Below are 15,247 nucleotides of genomic sequence, written 5' to 3' on the forward strand. Positions count from 1 at the left end.
GGCTTGAATCCGTGTCCCCTGCATTGGCAGGCAGACTCTCAACCACTGTGCCACCAGGGAAGCCCTGATATACTTTTTTTTTTTCTTTTATCTAATCTATATGCCTTTAATTTCTTTCTGGTTGTTTTTTTTTTAATCTTTATTGGAGTATAATTGCTTTACAGTGGTGTGTTAGTTTCTGCTTTATAACAAAGTGAATCAATTATACATATACATATGTTCCCATATCTCTTCCGTCTTGCGTCTCCCTCCCTCCCTCCCACCCCTCTAGGTGGTCACAAAGCACCAAGCTGATCTCTCTGTGCTATGCGGCTGCTTTCCACTAGCTGTTTCACCTTTGGTAGTGTATATATGTCCATGCCACTCTCTCACTTTGTCACAGCTTATCCTTCCCCCTCCCCATATCCTCAAGTCCATTCTCTAGTAGGTCTGTGTCTTTATTCCTGTCTTACCCCTAGGTTCTTCATGACCTTTTTTTTCCTTAGATTCCATATATATGTGTTAGCATACGGTATTTGTTTTTCTCTTTCTGACTTACTTCACTCTGTATGACAGACTCTGGGTCCATCCACCTCACTACAAATAACTCAATTTCGTTTCTTTTTATGGCTGAGTAATATTCCATTGTATATATGTGCCACATCTTCTTTATCCATTTATCCGATGATGGACACTTGGGTTGCTTCCATCTCCTGGCTATTGTAAATAGAGCTGCAATGATCCTTTTGGTACATGACTCTTTTTGAATTATGGTTTTCTCAGGGTATATGCCCAGTAGTGGGATTGCTGGCTCATATGGTAGTTCTATTTGTGGTTTTTTAAGGAACCTCCATACTGTTCTCCATAGTGGCTGTACCAATTCACATTCCCACCAGCAGTGCAAGAGGGTTCCTTTTTCTCCACACCCTCTCCAGCATTTATTGTTTGTAGATTTTTTGATAATGGCCATTCTGTCCGGTGTGAGATGATTTGCATTTCTCTAATGATTAATGATGTTGAGCATTCTTTCATGTGTTTGTTGGCAAACTTTATTTCTTCTTTGGAGAAACATCTGTTTAGGTCTTCTGCCCATTTTTGGATTGGGTTTTTTGTTTTTTTGTTATTGTGCTGCGTGAGCTGCTTGTAAATTCTGGAGATTAATCCTTTGTCAGTTTCTTCATTTGCAAATATTTTCTCCCATTCTGAGGGTTGTCTTTTGGTCTTGTTTATAGTTTCCTTTGCTATGCAAAAGCTTTGAAGTTTCATTAGGTCTCATTTGTTTATTTTTGTTTTTATTTCCATTTCTCTAGGAGGTGGGTCAAAAAGGACCTTGCTGTGATTTATGTCATAGAGTGTTCTGCCTATGTTTTCCTGTAACAGTTTGACAGTTTCTGGCCTTACATTTAAGTCTTTAATCTATTCTGAGCTTACTATTGTGTATGGTGTTAGGGAGTGTTCTAATCTCATACTTCTACATGTACCTGTCCAGTTTTCCCAGCACCACTTTGAAGATGCTGTCCTTTCTCCACTGTACATTCCTGCCTCCTCTGTCAAAGATAAGGTGACCATATGTGCCTGGGTTTATCTCTGGGCTTTCTATCCTGTTCCATTGATCTGTATTTCTGTTTTTGTGCCAGTGCCATACTGTCTTGATTACTGTAGCTTTGTAGAATAGTCTGAAGTCAGGGAGCCTGATTCCTCCATCTCCGTTTCTCGTTCTCAAGTTTGCTTTGCCTATTCAGCGTCTTTTGTGTTTCCATACAAATTGTGAAATTTTTTGTTTGAGTTGTGTGAAAAATGCCAGTGGTAGTTTGATAGGGATTGCACTGAATCTGTAGATTGCTTTGTGTAGTAGAGTCATTTTCACAATGTTGATTCTTCCAATCCAAGAACATGGTATATCTCTCCATCTATTTGCATCATCTTTAATTTCTTTCATCAGTGTCTTATAGTTTTCTGCATACAGGTCTTTTGTCTCCTTAGGTTTATTCCTAGATATTTTATTCTTTTTGTTGCAGTGGTAAATGGGAGTGTTTTCTTAATTTCACTTTCAGATTTTTCATCATTAGCGTATAGGAATGCCAGAGATTTCTGTGGGTTAATTTTGTATCTTGCTACTTTACCAAATTCATGATTAGCTCTAGTAGTTTTCTGGTAGCATCTTTAGCATTCTCTATGTATAGTATCATGTCATCTGCAAACAGTGACAGCTTTACTTCTTCTTTTCTGATTTGGATTCCTTTTATTTCCTTTTCTTCTCTGATTGCTGTGGCTAAAACTTCCAAAACTATGTTGAATAAGAGTGATGAGAATGTGCAACCTTGTCTTGTTCGTGATCTTAGTGGAAATGCTTTCAGTTTTTCACCATTGAGGACGATGTTGGCTGTGAGTTTGTCATATATGGCCTTTATTATTATGTTGAGGAAGTTCCCTCTATGCCTACTTTCTGCAGGGTTTTTATCACAAATGGGTGCTGAATTTTGTTGAAAGCTTTCTCTGCATCTATTGAGATGATCATATGGTTTTTCTCCTTCAGTTTGTTAATATGGTGTATCACGTTGATTGATTTGTGTATATTGAAGAATCCTTGCATTCCTGGAATAAACACCACTTGATCATGGTGTATGATCCTCTTAATGTGCTGCTGGATTCTGTTTGCTAGTATTTTGCTGAGGATTTTTGCATCTATGTTCATCAGTGATATTGGCCTGTAGTTTTCTTTCTTTGTGACATCCTTGTCTGGTTTGGTATCAGGGTAATGGTGGCCTCGTAGAATGAGTTTGGGAGTGTTCCTCCCTCTGCTATATTTTGGAAGTTTGAGAAGGATAGGTGTTAGCTCTTCTCTAAATGTTTGATAGAATTCGCCTGTGAAGCCATCTGGTCCTGGGCTTTTGTTTGTTGGAAGATTTTTAATCACAGTTTCAATTTCAGTGCTTGTGATTGGTGTGTTCATATTTTCTATTTCTTCCTGATTCAGTCTTGGCAGGTTGGCGAGACTTGGCAATTTCTAAGAATTTGTCCATTTCTTCCAGGTTGTCCATTTTATTGGCATAGAGTTGCTTGTAGTAATCTCATGATCTTTTGTGTTTCTGCACTGTCAGTTGTTACTTCTCCTTTTTCACTTCTAATTCTATTGATTTGAGTCTTCTTCCTTTTTTTCTTGATGAGTCTGGCTAATGGTTTATCAATTTTGTTTATCTTCTCAAAGAACCAGCTTTTTGTTTTATTGATCTTTGCTATCGTTTCCTTCATTTCTTTTTCATTTTTTTCTGATCTGATCTTTATGATTTCTTTACTTCTGCTAAGTTTGGAGTTTTTTTGTTCTTCTTTCTGTAATTGCTTTAGGTGCAAGGTTAGGTTGTTTATTCAAGATGTTTCCTGTTTCTTAAGGTAGGAATGTATTGCTATAACTTTCCCTGTTAGAACTGCTTTTGCTGTATCCCATAGGTTTTGGGTCATCATGTCTCCATTGTCATTTGTTTCTAGGTATTTTTTGATTTCCTCTTTGATTTCTTCAGTGATCACTTCCTTATTAAGTAGTGTATTGTTTAGCCTCTATGTGTTTGTATTTTTTACAGGTCTTTTCCTGTAATTGACATCTAGTCTCATAGCATTGTGGTCAGAAAAGATACTTGATACGATTTCAATTTTCTTAAATTTACCAAGCCTTGATTTGTGACCCAAGATATGATTTATCCTGGAGAATGTTCCATGAGCACTTGAGAAAAATGTGTATTCTGTTGTTTTTGGATGGAATGTCCTATAAATATCAATTAAGTGCATCTTGTTTAATGTATCATTTAAAGCTTGTGTTTCCTTATGCATGTTCATTTTGGATGGTCTGTCCATTGGTGAAAGTGGGATGTTAATGTCCCCTACTATGAATGTGTTACTGTTGATTTCCCCTTTTATGGCTGTTAGTATTTGCCTTATATATTGAGGTACTCCTGTGTTGGGTGCATAAATATTTACAATTGTTATATCTTCCTCTTGGATCGATCCCTTGATCATTATGTAGTGTCCTTCTTTGTCTCTTGTAATAGTCTTTATTTTAAAGTCTATTTTGTCTGATATGAGAATTGCTACTCCACCTTTATTTCTTCTGATTTTCATTTGCAAGGAATATCTTCTTCCATCCCCTTACTTTCAGTCTGTATGTGTCCCTAGGTCTGAAATGGGTCTCTTGTAGACAGCATATATATGGGTCTTGTTTTTGTATCCATTCAGCCAGTCTGTGTCTTTTGGTGGGAGCATTTAATCCATTTACATTTAAGGTAATTATTGATATGTATGTTCCTATTCCCATTTTCTTAATTGTTTTGGGTTTGTTATTGTAGGTGTTTTCCTTCTCTTGTGTTTCTTGGCTAGAGAAGTTCCTTTAGCATTTGTTGTAAAGCTGGTTTGGTGGTGCTGAACTCTCTCAGCTTTTGCTTGTCTGTAAAGGTTTTAATTTCTCCATTAAATCTGAATGAGATCCTTGCTGTGTAGAGTAATCTTGGTTGTAGGTTTTTCTCCTTCATCACTTTAAATATGTCCTGCCAGTCCCTCTGGCTTGCAGAGTTTCTGCTGAAAGATCAGCTGTTAACCTTATGGGGATTCCCTTGTGTGTTATTTGTTGTTTTTCCCTTGCTGCTTTTAATATGTTTTCTTTGTATTTAATTTTTGACAGTTTGATTAATATGTATCTTGGCGTGTTTCTCCTTGGATTTATCATGTATGGGACTCTCTGTGGTTCCTGGACTTGATTAACTATTTCCTTTTCCATATTAGGGAAGTTTTCAAGTATAATCTCTTCACATATTTTCTCAGTCCCTTTCTTTTTCTCTTGTTCTTCTGGGACCACTATAATTCGAATGTTGGTGTGTTTAATGTTGTCCCAGAGGTCTCTGAGACTGTCCTCAGTTCTTTTCATTCTTTTTTCTTTATTCTGCTCTGCAGTAGTTATTTCCACTATTTTATCTTCCAGGTCACTTATCCGTTTTTCTGCCTCAGTTATTTTGCTATTTATCACTTCTACAGTATTTTTAATTTCATTTATTGTGTTGTTCATCGTTGCTTGTTCCAACTTTAGTTCTTCTGGGTCCTCGTTAAATTTTTCTTGCATTTTGTCTATTCTATTTCCAAGATTTTGAATTATCTTTACTATCATTATTCTGAATTATTTTTCAGGTAGACTGCCTATTTCCTCTTCATTTGTTAGGTCTGGTGGGTTTTTATCTTGCTCCTTCATCTGCTGTGTGTTTTTCTGTCTTCTCATTTTGCTTATCTTACTGTGTTTGGGGTCTCCTTTTTGCAGGCTGCAGCTTCGTAGTTCCCGTTGTTTTTGGTGTCTGTCCCCAGTGGCTAAGGTTGGTCCAGTGGGTTCTGTAGGCTTCCTGGTGGAGGGGACTAGTGCCTGTGTTCTGGTGGATGAGGCTGTATCTTGTCTTTCTGGTGGGCAGGTCCACGTGTGGTGGTGTGTTTTGGGGTGTCTGTGGACTTACTATGATTTTAGGCAGCCTCTCTGCTAATGGGTGGGGTTGTGTTCCTGTCTTGCTGGTTATTTGGCATAGGGTGTCCAGCAGTGTAGCTTACTGGTTGTTGAGTGAAGCTGGGTGTTGGTGTTGAGATGGAGATCTCTGGGAGATTTTCTCCGTTTGATATTACATGGAGCTGGGAGGTCTGTTGTGGACCTGTGTCCTGAAGTTGGCTCTCCCACCTCAGAGGTACAGCACTGACTCTTGGCTGCAGCACCAAGAGCCTTTCATCCACATGGCTCAGAATAAAAGGGAGAAAAAGTAGAAAGAAAGGAAGAGGATAAAATAAAATAAAATAAAGTAAGATAAAATAAAATAAATTTATTAAAATAAAAAATAACTATTAAGAAAAAAAATTTTTTAAAGAAAACAAAACAAAAAAAACATGGACGGACAGAACCCTAGGACAAATGGTGAAAGCAAAGCTATACAGACAAAATCTCACATAGAAGCATACACATACACACTCACAGAAAGATGAAAAGGGGAAAAAATAATAAATCTTGCTCTCAAGGTCCTCCTCCTCATTTGGGATGATTCGTTGTCTATTCATGTATTCCACCAATGCAGGGTACATCAAGTTGATTGTGGAGATTTAATCCGCTGCTTCTGAGGCTGCTGGGAGGGATTTCTCTTTCTCTTTGTTCGCACAACTCCTGCGGCTGAGCTTTGGATTTGGCCCCGCCTCTGCGTGTAGGTCGCAGGAGGGCGTCTGTTCTTCGCTCAGACAGGATAGGGTTAAAGGAGCCACTGCTTCGGTGGCTCTTGTTCACTCAGGCTGGGGGTAGGGAGGGGTGCGGATGTGGGGCAAGCCTGCAGCGGCAGACGTCGTGACTTTGCACCAGCCTGAGGTGCGCCGTGCGTTCTCCCGGGGAAGTTGTCCCTGAATCCCGGGACCCTGGCAGTGGCAGGCTGCACAGGCTCCCCGGAAGGGAGGTGTGGATAGTGACCTGTGCTTGCACACAGGGTTCTTGGTGGCGGCAGCAGCGTCTTTAGCGTCTCATGCCCGTCTCTGGGGTCTGTGCTGATAGCCGCGGCTCACGCCCGTCTCTGGAGTTCCTTTAAGCAGCGCTCTTAATCCCCTCTCCTCACGCACCAGGAAGCAGAGGGAAGAAAAAGTCTCTTGCCTCTTCGGCAGGTCCAGAATTTTCCCTGGAACCCCTTCCGGCTAGCTGTGGTGCACCAACCCCTTCAGGCTGTGTTCACGCCGCCAACCCCAGTCCGCCAACCCCAGTTCTCTCCCTGCGCTCTGACAGAAGCCTGAGCCTCAGCTCCCAGCCCCGCCCGCCCCGCCCGGTGAGCAGACAAACCTCTGGGGCTGGTGAGTGCCGGTTGGCACTGATCCTCTGTGCGGGAAACTCTCCGCTTTTCCCTCTGCACCTCTGTTGCTGCGCTCTCATCCACAGCCCCGAAGCTCCCCCACTCCGCCACCTGCAGTCTCCGCCCGCGAAGGGGCTTCTAGTGTGTGGAAACCTTTCCTCCTTCACAGCTCCCTCCCACTGGTGCAGGTCCCGTCCCTATTCTTTTTTCTCTGTTTATTCTTTTTTCTTTTGCCCTACCGAGGTACGTGTGGAGTTTCTTGCCTTTTGGGAGGTCTGAGGTCTTCTGCCAGTGTTCAGTAGGTGTTCTGTAGGAGTTGTTCCACGTGTAGATGTATTTCTGGTGTATCTGTGGGGAGGAAGGTGATCTCCGTGTTTTACTCTTCCGCCATCTTCTTCCTCCTCCCTGATATACTTTTTGATGTATTATGTTTTAAACTTTACAATGAGTGAAATATACAAACATATAAAAGTATATATAATGTCTGTGCACATTTTAAATAATAATCACCAATGTACCTATAATCCAGTTTATGAAATAGATCGTGTTAAATAATAATAATAATGATTACCCATATATATATATATATATATATCTATCTATCACCAGCTTAAGAAACAGAAGATTGCATATCCTTCCTCTATACTCATCCAGAGTCATGATATTAAATACCTTCTATATGCTCATGACTCCCAAATTTAAATGTGTAGTCTGGACTTCTCTCCTGAACTCCAGACTTGTATATCCAGCTGCGTATCTGATATATCCACTTGCAGTGTCTAATAGGCATCTCAGACTAGACATCTCTAAAACTGAACTCCTGATTTCTGTTCCCACACACCTATTCCTCTGTAATCTTTTTTTTTTTTTTCAATCTCAATAGCAACTCTATCTTTCCAGCTGCTTAGGCTAAAACCTTAGAGTTTTGATTCCATTTTCCCCTCACACCCCATGTAGAAGCTATCAGCAGAGCCTGTTGACAGTTCATTAGAAATACATCTAGAATCTCACTTCTCAACACCCCAACTGCTAACCTTGTCCAGGCTCTTGTTGTCTCTTTCTGGATTATTGCATTAGCCTCCCAACTGGTATCTCTGCTTCTGTTGTTTTCTCTCCTTTAGTCTATTTTCAGCTTAAAGGCTGGAGTTATCTTGTTAAAAATAAGTCAGATCATGTCACTCCACTGCTCAGAACCCTCCAATGACTTCCCTTCCCCCTGGCTCAGAGCAGATGCTGTATACTGCTGATCCCCTGGTAATGCTCCCATCGGTTCTTTTTTTAAAAAATAAATTTATTTATTTATTTATTTATTTTTGGCTGTGTTGGCTCTTTGTTGCTGTGTGCGGGCTTTCTCTAGTTGAAGAGGGCTACTCTTCATTGCAGTGCATGGGCTTCTCATTGTCGTGGCTTCTCTTGTTGCGGAGCACGGGCTCTAGGCATGCAGGCTTCAGTAGTTGTGGCACATGGGCTGAGTAGTTGTGGCTCGCAGGCTCTAGAGCTCAAGCTTAGTAGTTTTGATGCACGGGCTTAGTTGCTCCGAGGCATGTGGGATCTTCCCGGGACAGGGCACGAATCTGTGTTCCTTGCATTGGCAGGCAGATTCTTAACCACTGTGCCACGAGGGAAGCCCTCCCATCGGTTCTTGACTACTCTCCTCTTTGCTCATTCTCTTCCAGCCATACTGACATCTTGCTGTTCCTCAAATGTGTCACTGGGCTTGTCGGCCCTTAGGGTTCTTCACTTTTTGTGGGTGGCCTCTGATCTGACTTTCTTCCTTTCCTAATGCCCAGGGCTTTCAGGTCACTTCCTTATGTATGTGGCTATTTTTACCTGGTTCTAGGCCATTAGGCATGAAGTGATACCCTCAAGCAAATGGCCATTTTAAAAATCTGGTTGCTCTTTTCCTTTTGAACTCTCCTCCTGTGCCCCCTCCCCTTCTTTTTTTGTTTTACAAGGACTTCCTTTTCTCTGTTGCCAATTCAGCTGTTCATTAAAAGTATTATATTTTATTCAGCATTTTTAGATGGCTTCTTTATCAGCCATTTTGCCACGACTCAAGGTCTGATGAATTGTTATTAACTAGTGAAGTTAGACCAATGATTTCTCATAATAATTTTTTTTTTTCCTTGGATTAAAGGATGGAAGACTCCAGACAGGGGATCACATCTTGAAGATTGGTAGCACAAATGTGCAGGGAATGACCAGTGAGCAAGTTGCACAAGTGCTGAGGAACTGTGGGAATTCTGTCAGGATGCTTGTTGCAAGAGACCCAGTCGGTGAAATTTCCATAGCCCCTCCTACCCCTGCAGCCTTACCTGTTGCCCTGCCTGCTGTGGCCAACAGGAGCCCTAGTTCTGTGAGTATACAAATTACTCTTTCATGGTAAATTCAGTACTGGGTGTGATTTACTGCAGGATTAGAAATGTTTTCCACTCCCAAGTGTCGCATGCGTGTGAGTTGTGTCTCAGTGCTCAACAGGGAAGCAGAGTAGAGCCCAATTTGTAGACACTAGACAAGTTTGATTTTCTTTTTTTTGCCATTTCTCAGGGTTAAGTCATTCAACTTCCCTGAGCCTCAGCTACTCATCTGTAAATTGGAGAATAATAATACCTGCATTTCTATTTCATAAGATTGGTGAACAGATATCCAGATAGTGGAGGGGAAACTGTAAATACCGGTCAGCGTATGTGTATTATCACTGATAAGAACAGACTGGCCAAAGGGAATAGACATTAATAATAATAATTTTTATTTTGATTATTAACAATCATTACAGTTATATAATAATCATTACCATTAATCATTATCAAGCACCTGGAATTGTCTAAGTCATCTGAATTTTTCATAAGAATTCTGCAAGATAGGTCTTATCATCCACTTAATAGATGAGGAAATGGAAGTCCAAATAACTTGTTTTAAAGGTCATATAGGTAGTAATTTGCAAAGCTGGGGTTTGAATTTAGATCTTTCTGGTCCATTCCAAGTTCTTTTCTTGGTTTTTGTCTTTCAGTCTTATTAAGATAAAATCGACATACAGCACTTTATAAGTTTAAGGTGTACAGCCTTCTGATTTAATTTACATACATCATGAAGTGATTATCAAAAATAAGTTTCGTGAGCATCCATCACCTCATATACAATTCAAGAAATAGAAAAAAAATTTTTCTTGTGATGAGAACCCAGGATTTATTCTCTTAACTTTCATACATAACATACAGTGCTAATTATATTTATCATGTTGTATATTACATCTCTAGTACATATTCATCTTATAATACAAGGTACAAATGGAAGTTTGTACCTTTTGACTGCCTCAGTCTGGTCCCCCCATCCCTCAGTCCCAAGTTCTTTCCATCCATCTCACAGGCTCTGAATCAAGAGATAATAAGGCAAAAGGAAAGAAATAGTTTTTAAAAGGACAAGCCAGGAAGAAGAAAAGAGAAGTGATTATGGTGAGAAGGGGGTGGGAAGCCACCTTTCACATTCATTTGAGGAACCATTCGGTGGCTTCTGGAAAGCCTTTCCCTACTTGGAACCATGTGAGTGGAAGTTTTCTGTCGGAGATATTAGAATCATTTTTCTTTTCTTCTCCAAACTAGTTAGAACCATTTTCTTTTCCATCCATTCTTCTGGTTTGCTGAAGCCTTCTACTTTGTAGTGAGGAACCAATGTAGCTGTGTGATAAGTGAGAATTTGATGCAATCAGTTATTTACTTTCTATTATTAATGTTTTGAATTGAAAGCAAGGTATTATGTTTTTAGACACCTTAGTCTTTTACAGAAATATTTTAAATTAGAAGACAAGAATGATAATCAGTTTTAGGTCAATATTTTTTGCTTACAATGGTTAGGCTTACCATTTGTTTCTAACTTTTTCTTTAAATTCTTTCAGATACAAATTTACGCTGAGTTTTTTCTAAGTGGCTGTATTAGTTTTCTCTTGTTGTATAACAAATGATCACAAACATTGTGGCTTGAAGCAGTACCCTTTGTTGGTCCACAGTTCTGTAGGTCTGAAGTCTGGGTGAGCTCTGTTGGGCTCTTCTTAGAGTCTTACAAAGCCTAAATCAAGGTGTTGGCCTGGCTGGGCTCTTATCTGGATGCTCTGGGAACAGTCCATTTCCAAGCTCTATCATATTGTTGGCAGAATAGTTTCTTGTAGCCATAGGACTGAAGTCTCTGTATTAATAGCTGTCAGCTAAGGACCTCTTTCAGCTCCTTAAGTCCCCCTGTGTTCCTTCTCACATGACCCTTCCTTCTTCAAACCACAAGTCCAGTCCTTATGCTTCAAATCTTTTTCACTTCCCTTTCTGCCATCAATAGGAGAAAACTCTCTGCTTTTGAAGGGTGCCTGCTTAGATTAGGCTTACCTGGATAATCTCCCTTTTCATGATATAAACACAGGAATGGCACCAGGGATCAAAAGTCATAGAGACAATCTTAAAATTCTGCGTACCACAGGCGCTCAGAAAATACTCGACAAACCATGCACAAATTGACTGTGTACACAAGCTAGATAACTAAACGTTATATATAATTAAAATTATTTTTTTCCTTTCAGGACAATTCTACTCTTTTTGAAACTTACGATGTTGAACTCATTAAAAAAGATGGACAAAGTCTTGGAATTAGAATTGTTGGTTATGTTGGAACCGCTCAGACAGGTAAATGAATCATTTCTATTTTACATTTGGAAATAATTGTAAAGGATGTTAAGGTTTCTAGAGAGTAAAATTAAATATCTGCAGATTTTAATTTAAACATTGAACAATAAAACCATGAATCTGTAATAGCAACCAATTACAAAAAATGATTAGAGAATCACAGTTTTATCTCAGTAGTTTTATAGCTGGCTCAATAGTCATTAACAAAAGAATTTAATTTATCCAACATAGTGTATAACATTTGAATTGTACCTCCTCTTGTTTCTAAGATAGATATATTTTGAATATTGAGACTGTTGCATATTATGACATTTTACATGTGATAAAGTAAAATGATTACTGTGTATATTTCATATTGTGAATGTCAAAAAAGTATTATTATTATGTTTAATTATCAAAAGAAGGTAAAACAAATGCTTTAATTAGAATTATTTTTCTTTCATATAAAGGGAATACATTGTAAGAATAAATGCATGGCCCAAGTATCTCTGAATAATACTCCCTGAACTCCAACATGCAAAGCTTTGGTAACTTTCACTGTAAGAGTTACTCTATTATGATAAGAAATCACTATCACTAGTAAGGAAAAATAAATCTTTTTCACAAATATTTGCTAGTAAGATGAAAAGTTAAAGTTATGAAATGTTCTAGTTTTTTAAAAATTGCAAGGTTACAGAGTTAATTTTTTTAAGTTATTATTTTGCATATTTACAGCAGGTGGAAAGATTAAAAGTGCTAATATATTCAAAGTCCTGAATGAAATTCATGTCAGACCACCTTGTGCTATTTTAGCCTAATGAAATAACTGTTTTCCCTTTAGATTTTTCTAAGTGCCACCATTTTTAGGTTCAGAATTTAAATGAGTTCTAAAGAGCTAAGTATGGATTGTATAATAATGTTGCAAAAAAAAAAATGTACTGAGTAGCTCTTAATATGCTGTCTGGTTAGAGAAATCATAAACTTGTGGTTTATGAACCTTTATTACATTAAGTTTTCAAGTTGTAAACCTAGTGATATACATGCAGAGTAAAATGAAGTGAATGATAGATAACAGAAAATTTGATGTTTATGTTACTGAATAGGAAAAGAATCATTTTACTTCTTTACCCTCAAAAGAAGCTTTTGGGACTGGAGCAAGGGCTGGGGGAGCAGTGTTGAATCCAAACCCTAGAACATTTTATAACTCAATATGCTTTTAAACATGTAGTCTTTCAAAATAGTTTTCGCTTTATTCCATTCATTGGAACTTTTGAGCAGTTGCTTTGCTTAGTTTTAGAGGGAGTAGAAAAATGAATATAAGAAAAGTCTATTCAGGGAGATAAACATGTAAATAACTGTCAGTTGTTTGAGGATAAATGAAACGTATGTGTTATCAGAAATGCAAGCAAACTATCATCATACAGCAGATGAAAGACTCATTATGACAGAGGGAAATGGAGAATTCACAAAGAAAGAGGCATTTGTACTAAGCATGGAAAAGGAGAAGGATTTAGATAGAAGGGTTGAGGTCGACAGGAATAAAAAATGAGAAAAGGGATAGAATATAGAAAATCCTTGGTGTTTTGGTGGAACATCATGAGTCTTGTGTGTCTGGACTTTTGTCTTATTGGAGCGGTAGTTGGAAGATGAAGTAAAACAAGAAGTTTGGGGCAAATTATGGAGGTCCTTGAATGTGATTCTATGAAATTTACATTTTATCATGTAGGCTGTAGGAATCCATTGTTGTTTATATTCCTTCTACAGACAATATTTTAAGTTCATTTGAAATTGAGATAAAAATATAAAATCTTCCAGAGCTATGGTCTTTCTTTTTCTAACTTTTCTTCCAGCCCTTGCCCATAGGCATGCATACTTTTTATATAGTTGTAATTTTTATATACATTTTATGATATATATAGAAGCTAACATGAGCAGTGAACTAAATGTAGGAAGACCTGTTAGGGCCCTCTTGTCTTAGTGCTGCTGAGAAATGATGAAGGTTTATGGCAAGTCAGCAGTGAGAAGGGAGATGGACCAAGAGAAGAGAGTAAGACTTAACCTGAGCTCTCCTGAATTCCAGCTGATACTGGAATGCATTTCATCAAGGTTCCATTACTGATTATTTTTCCAAAAATAGGCATCAATCAAATCATTTCAAATTTGGGTCACTTGTTATGGTGACAGTTTGAAATAATCCATCAGTTTCTCTGCTTGCATTCAGAATAGTATTTATCAAGCCTTCAGTCAGCCCCTTTAGCTGATTAACCTCTTGATATGAATTTTGCAATCAAGGCCTAATTAGAGCTTTCTTCCTTTTTCCATATGTTTTGTGCACCGTAGGAGAAGCTTCAGGGATTTATGTGAAAAGTATAATACCTGGCAGCGCTGCATACCACAATGGTCAAATTCAAGTGAATGACCAAATAGTTGCTGTAAGTAACTGCCCTCTGTTTTAGAACTGAATCAAGTTGGGGGAAAAAGTTATCATTATTATAATATATATGCAATGGGAATGGCTTAATATAGTCTCATAATGTTTTTAAAAAATTAAGTTTGTTAGTGCAGTGAAATCTCATTAATTTGGACTCTCATGGTCCTAAATTTTTTTTAATTAAAAAGAAATTTTTTTTAATTGAAATATAAGTTGATTTACAACATTGTGCCAATCTCTGCTGTACAGTAAAGTGACTCAGTTTTACATGTATATACCTTCATTTTTTAGTATTCTTTTCCATTATGGTTTATCCCAGGAGATTGGATATAGTTCCCTGTGCCATGCAGCAGGACCTTGTTGTTTGTCCATTCTAATTTTTTTTTTTTAACTGCCTGTGAAGAAAGGAGTCACTAATGATATTGGCAGGAAAAAAAATACTGTATACATATGTATATTATAATATACATACACATATATTTAAAAGATGCTCTAGCATTCTCTTATAAAACATTTCAAGCACCTCTTTGTGTTCTTTAAATTCATCAATTTTATATGCAATTAATAGGCCATTTACTAGAACTATTTATCTTTGTGAAAGTAGTTTTTCTATTAATAGTAATTTTGAGTATATACAAAATTGAGATACTTTTTGTTTTTGAGAATGCAATCATTGCCTTTTATTAATTCGGATTGTAATTGGTATTTCCTCCATTTAGTAGAAATTAGTTAAATTTTGCAGTTTATTTTCTTTTTCTTTTATAAATTTATTTTATTTTTGGCTCCATTGGGTCTTCGTTGCTGTGCACGGGTTTTTCTCTGGTTGCGGCGATCGGGGGCTACTGTTTGGCAGGTGGATTCTTAACCACTGCACCAGCAGGGAAGCCCTACAGTTTATTTTCATAATAATTTTGAAGCATGTATACACACACATTTAATTTATTGATTTATACAGAAACAAATGTTTGTTGGTATAATTTGAATGTTTGTCCTTCAGGTCCATCTAAGGAAGCACCTTTCATGACCCTTGGCTTTTCCGTTATTGGGCTTAGGAAATGTCTTGTGATTGGCAGTTTGGAGATGAGTGATAAAATTTTGGAGAAGATATTAGGGGGAAAGCTATAGCAGTGGTTTGGCTAGCTTGAAGAAGATTGAGCGAGGAGGCCTGTTGGTCATGATGGACTTAATAAGAATGTGTGATTGGACTTGACTGATATTAGCAAATACCTTTCTTGCATGTGCTTTTTCAGAATACTAGAAAACCTAATGGAGGGAGATCAGTTTCTTCTGGAAAATATCACATAATGATATATAGTAGAGGGGTGAAGTATTGGATGGCCTGTTCACTTTTAGTAATA

General features: G+C 38.0%; 1 protein-coding gene across 12 annotated transcripts in view; it reads left to right on the forward strand.

Annotated features, from left to right (window-relative positions):
- PATJ (PATJ crumbs cell polarity complex component) overlaps positions 1-15,247 on the forward strand; it is a 356,331-nt gene that overhangs the window by 33,183 nt on the left and 307,901 nt on the right. For all 12 annotated transcript variants that reach the window (XM_067726362.1, XM_067726358.1, XM_067726363.1 and 9 more), the window contains exons 8-10: positions 8,953-9,171; positions 11,377-11,479; positions 13,799-13,890. In XM_067726362.1, the coding sequence (XP_067582463.1) occupies positions 8,953-9,171; positions 11,377-11,479; positions 13,799-13,890 (414 nt within the window). The remainder of the gene's footprint in view (positions 1-8,952; positions 9,172-11,376; positions 11,480-13,798; positions 13,891-15,247) is intronic.

This window comes from Pseudorca crassidens, chromosome 2, assembly GCF_039906515.1.
Source record: "Pseudorca crassidens isolate mPseCra1 chromosome 2, mPseCra1.hap1, whole genome shotgun sequence".
NCBI classification, from domain to species: domain Eukaryota; kingdom Metazoa; phylum Chordata; class Mammalia; order Artiodactyla; family Delphinidae; genus Pseudorca; species Pseudorca crassidens.